The sequence below is a fragment of the Alosa sapidissima genome, chromosome 16, assembly GCF_018492685.1.
Source record: "Alosa sapidissima isolate fAloSap1 chromosome 16, fAloSap1.pri, whole genome shotgun sequence".
In the NCBI taxonomy this organism is placed as follows: domain Eukaryota; kingdom Metazoa; phylum Chordata; class Actinopteri; order Clupeiformes; family Clupeidae; genus Alosa; species Alosa sapidissima.
In genome coordinates this window covers 29,894,389-29,899,388 of record NC_055972.1, presented here as the reverse complement: position 1 = coordinate 29,899,388, position 5,000 = coordinate 29,894,389, and the positions used below count along the sequence as shown (strand labels likewise).

Genomic DNA, 5,000 nt, shown 5'->3' with positions numbered 1-5,000 from the left:
AAGCCTTTAGAAAACTCTTCCTGGTCTGCTGGGCTTTGCTCTGTGTCCTCCTAGTTGTGTGTGTGTGTGTGTGTGTGTGTGTGTGTGTGTGTGTGTGTTTGTCTGTGTGTGTGCATGTATGTCTGTCTGTGCTTGTGTGTGTGTGTGTGTGTGTGTGTGTGTGTGTGTGTGTGTGTGTGTGTGTGTGTGTGTGTGTGTGTGGGTGGGGGTGTGTGTGTGTGTGTGTGTGTGTGTGTGTGTGTGTGTGTGTGTGCGTGCGTGCGTGCGTGCGTGCGTGCGTGCGTGCGTGCGTGCGTGTGTGTGTGTGTGTGTTTGTTAAAGTCCATGTGAAGCTGGAGTGAAGCTGGTCTCAGAGTAGTGCAGTGCTGATCAGACTCGATGATGAGCAGGCCTATGAGAGGGGCTGAGTGGTGATCATTATCTGAAGCTAGCAGAGTCCAGCAATCAGATGAGAATAATGAGCTTTAGTGCACTGCTAATGACTATAATGAGTTTTAGTGCACTGCTAATGACTATAATGAGTTTTAGTGCACTGCTAATGACTATAATGAGTTTTAGTGCACTGTTAATGAGAATGATGTGTTTTAGTGCACTGCTAATGAGAATAATGAGTTTTAATGCACTGCTAATGAGAATAATGTGTTTTATTGCACTGCTAATTAGAATGAGTATAATGTGTTTTAGTGCATTGCTAATGAGAATAATGCGTTTTAGTGCACTGCTAATGAGAATAATGTGTTTTGTATAATGTGTTTTAGTGCACTGCTAATGAGAATAATGAGTTTTAGTGCACTGCTAATGAGAATGCGGCCACAAAGTGCAGGGCAGACATATGGACACGCAGCAACGGACAGACTGACAGAGATGCACACTTGTCTGCCTGGCAAACGTTTCTGTCTTTCTTTCTTTTTTGCTCCTGATTTTCTCTTCTCTTTCTCTCTCTCTCTCTCTCTCTCTCTCTCACACTCACTCACTTTCCATCTTACCCTTTTGCTTATTTTTCTCTCTATCACTCTCATTTTGGTTTGGCTCTGCCCCCATTTCCCCTCCGCTCTTCTCTCCATTAGCTCACCAATATCACACATCTCCACCTGACCGCCAAATGTGAGGTCCTTTCCCAAAATGCATTGTTCTTGGGGGGTTGCGGGTCAGCCATTTCCATTGGGTGTGTGTTTTGGTGATGACCTTCTCCTGAGTCCCACGTCCCACCAGCCAGAGCATGACTCAACGTTCTTCACATATAGATGGAGAGAGGGAGAGAGTGATGGATAGATAAAGATAAGCGAGAGAAAGAGAGAGCAAGAAGACAGAGACAGAGAGACAGGCAGACATAGATGGACTAACAGACTTGTTTTGAATTTTGTCATTTGAGGTTCAAAACGGCTGTCTGCACCCTTGCCCTCAGATAATTAAGCCCCCCAGTTGATGGCCCAGTTTAATTAATGTGCAATGAGTTCTATGCGTCTGTATGGCTTGGGAATGGTGGGATTAACCTAGAAGCTTTTTTTATATAATATTAGCCATGTGAGCACACTGTTAATTTCCTGTGTGTAATTGTATAGTCTACCTCTGGAGAGGCCCATTGCTGTGTGCTGTCTGCTGTTTTACAGTAATAAGCAGCCAAAGACTGCGCTGCTTGGACCCCAATATTGTTTTCAGTGGGCTACGGGATAATGCCGTTATCATGTTAATTTTAAAGGCACCACAGGGTAGATTGGTTACTGTTTTTTGCAACTGTTTACACACATTTTCAAAACTGTGTCTATTTTTCAAAACTCTACACACAAAACTCACAATTGCTCTCACAAAATGCAATTTTCAGTGGGCTACAGGACAATGCCGTTATATATGTTCAATGCCTCAAATCTCCAGCAAAATGACACATAACATTCAAAATGTCAAACACATCTCTAAAGCAAACATTCACCTCACATTATGAACACTTCTGTCAAATATGACATTTTGGATACATTATGTACACACTGTTCAAAACCTTAAGCTCTTCTGTCTCTCATGGGCTTCTATCTATATTTCCATAAAATAATAAAAGTCATCTACAGAGAGAGGTTGAAATACACAGTAAACATGTAAGCAATATTGAAACCAAAAATAGTGAAACAATTTTTTTCTCAAATATAACAGTATATACAGTGAATACAGTATTTTACAGCCAACAAGAAAAAAGGAAGCAAAATACAGTGATCACCAGCTTTTTCCAAAGAAAATATATTACTGTGTGTGTGTGTGTTTGGGGAGAAGGGTGCAGTTGGGCATGTATATTCATAGGCCTATAGACCCTTTCAACTGCAGAAACAAACATGTGCACAGAAAACACAGGCACAGAACAACATTGAGCTAATGGTAACTTGGGGACAAAAGACAAGTTTTACGTAAAGTCGACTTTTTGTAGAACATTATGCTAAACTCCAATTCTTTTTTCATTTCAAAGTATCTGCATTAGTTCTGAACATTTTAACTGGAAATTCTCTAGGAACAGATTGAAAGGATCTATACCTTTATTTACGCCACTGACCAAGAGAAACCTGGTCAGAAATCCATGGCGAGTTGTTTATATGTTATTTTAAGAGCACATTATCAACAGTGATATGGGCGGGTGCACAATGCACCCTGCTTCTCCATCCACAAACGCGCACCAGCGCACATCAATGCAAAACATTACAAATTACACAATTACAATGGGAAACATAATTAGAATAAAGATATTACGAAATGCATCTCACAATGAGTAGTTATTCACCATCATTTGCAAATTGGTAATGACAGATAAAAGTGATTAGGCAAGAGGCAAATATAAAGCACAGCTGAAGATGCACTGTCATGAGATGTGAGCAGCAACTCCAGAGAAAAAAAAACTGTAAAATCCCAGACAAGCAACCTCTCAGTCTGTGTCCTTCATGTTGAGATCTGTTTGCTGTAGCATGTGTGAGTGTGAGGAGCCAGGTGTCTTGCTGTGTGTGTGTGTGCGTGTGCGTGTGCGTGTGCGTGTGCGTGTGCGTGTGTGTGTGTGTGTGTGTGTGTGTGTATGTGTGTCTGTGTCTGTGTCTGTGTCTGTGTGTCTGTGTGTCTGTGTGTGTGTGTGTGTGTGTGTGTGTGTGCATGTGTCTGTGCGTGCGCTCGTGTCTGTGTGTGTGTGTGTGTGTGTGTGTGTGTGTGTGTGTGTGTGTGCGTTAGTCCCTTGGCTCTCCCCATGAGCGTCTAAATGTCACTCTGCTTTATCACTCACATTGAAATCATTTCTGTGTCAACAACCGTCACTCTATTATGTGTTTGTGTGTGTGTGCGTGTGTGTGTGTGTGTGTGTGTGTGTGTCTGCGTGCGCGTGTGTGTGTGTGTGTGTGTGTGTGTGTGTGTGTGTGTGTGTGTGTGTGTGTGTGTGTGTGTGTGTGTGTGTGTGTATCTCTGTGTGTGTATATGCATATATTGTACATGTGTGACATCTCTGTGTGTGTTTTTGTGTGGTGCTTGGTGTTGGCCTGAGCGTACCTAAATCATTTTCATTAAGCTTTAATTAAGATATAAAGTCCTGAAATTAATAGCATGTAGTGCTGCTTCCTTCCTGAAAAGGTCATAGTGACTTCTCCTCCCTCCATCTCTCTCTCTCTCTACATCTCTCTCTCTCTCTATTTTTCTGTCTCTTTCTGTCTCTCTCTCATTTGTCTTCTTATCCCCCTATCCTCCCCCCCTGCAGACGCACTATGAGAACGGAGATTACATCATCCGACAGGGGGCCAGAGGCGACACCTTCTTCATCATCAGTAAGGGAAAGGTGAGAGCCATCATCATCAACATTATCACCATCATCATCATCATCTTTGCCGCCACCATCCTGAGGTTGACACACACTCATCATTGTCCCCCCCCCCCACCCCCCCCATGTTGTGAAGGCTCATTTTCACTCTCTTGTCAGCCGGGGGGCAGCTGTGGCCTACTGGTTAGCGCTTCAGACTTGTAACCGGAGGCTTGCAGGTTCGAACCCCGACCAGTAGGCACGGCTGAAGTCCCCTTGAGCAAGGCACCTTACCCCTCACTGCTCCCCGAGCGCCGCTGTAGCAGGCAGCTCACTGCATCGGGATTAGTGTGTGCTTCACCTCACTGTGTGCCGAGTATGTTTCACTAATTCACGGATTGGGAAAAATGCAGAGAAAAATGCACCAAATTTCCAAGAGTATATGTACTTATACTATACTTGTCAAAAGAGTATATTTACTCATACTATACTTGTCAAAAGAGATATGTAGACAGTGGCAGACACAGACAAATGTTTTAGGCAATGCTAAAGCAAAGAGCATAGAGAAAAAACACTATAAAAATATGTCCAACCCCTCTTCCCTAGGAACCAAGTCAGACTCACTTCTTACACATTTCCAAGTCAGTCAATTAAACTTCCCACAAGTCATCATTACTTGTAATACGTAAGGCATCATAAATCTGACAGCATTCCCTACTTCCTCCTTTTACTCAGTTTTGTAGGAAGTGACATAAGTAGGAAGTGATATAAGTAGTGAAGTAAGTGACACAAATATTAAGTGACAGACGTGGTGTAGTAAGTCTGTTTTTTTCTCAGTATTTTTGTCAGTATTTTATCTCTGTGCAGAAGCACTGTCTGCATGTTTGTCAGTCAGTGGGGGCAGTGGCAGCAACAGCTGTAGGCCCAGTCTATTGAAGCATGGCCAAATCTCCCTGAGGCGGAGCTAGTGTAGTGGCTAAGGAGCTGGGTTAGTATGCTGTAGCCAGAAACGTTGAAGGTCTGATTCCCAGCTGCCACTGTTTTGACCTTGAGCATGGCACTTGACCTTGAGATGCTCCAGTAAGTTGCTTTGGATAAAAGTGTCAGACTAATGACATTTTTCCACTTCCTTGTCCTCATCACTATCACCAGTCGGAAGCCCTTTAGTATTCACACACACACACACACACACACACACACACACACACACACACACACACACACACACATGCCCTCCTAGCACAATTCAAGT

At 43.2% G+C, this 5,000-nt stretch overlaps 1 protein-coding gene across 3 annotated transcripts in view; it reads left to right on the top strand.

Moving 5' to 3' along the window:
- Positions 1-5,000, top strand: part of LOC121685533 (cGMP-dependent protein kinase 1) — an 83,842-nt gene that overhangs the window by 49,579 nt on the left and 29,263 nt on the right. For all 3 annotated transcript variants that reach the window (XM_042066118.1, XM_042066117.1, XM_042066119.1), the window contains one exon: positions 3,710-3,787. In XM_042066118.1, the coding sequence (XP_041922052.1) occupies positions 3,710-3,787 (78 nt within the window). The remainder of the gene's footprint in view (positions 1-3,709; positions 3,788-5,000) is intronic.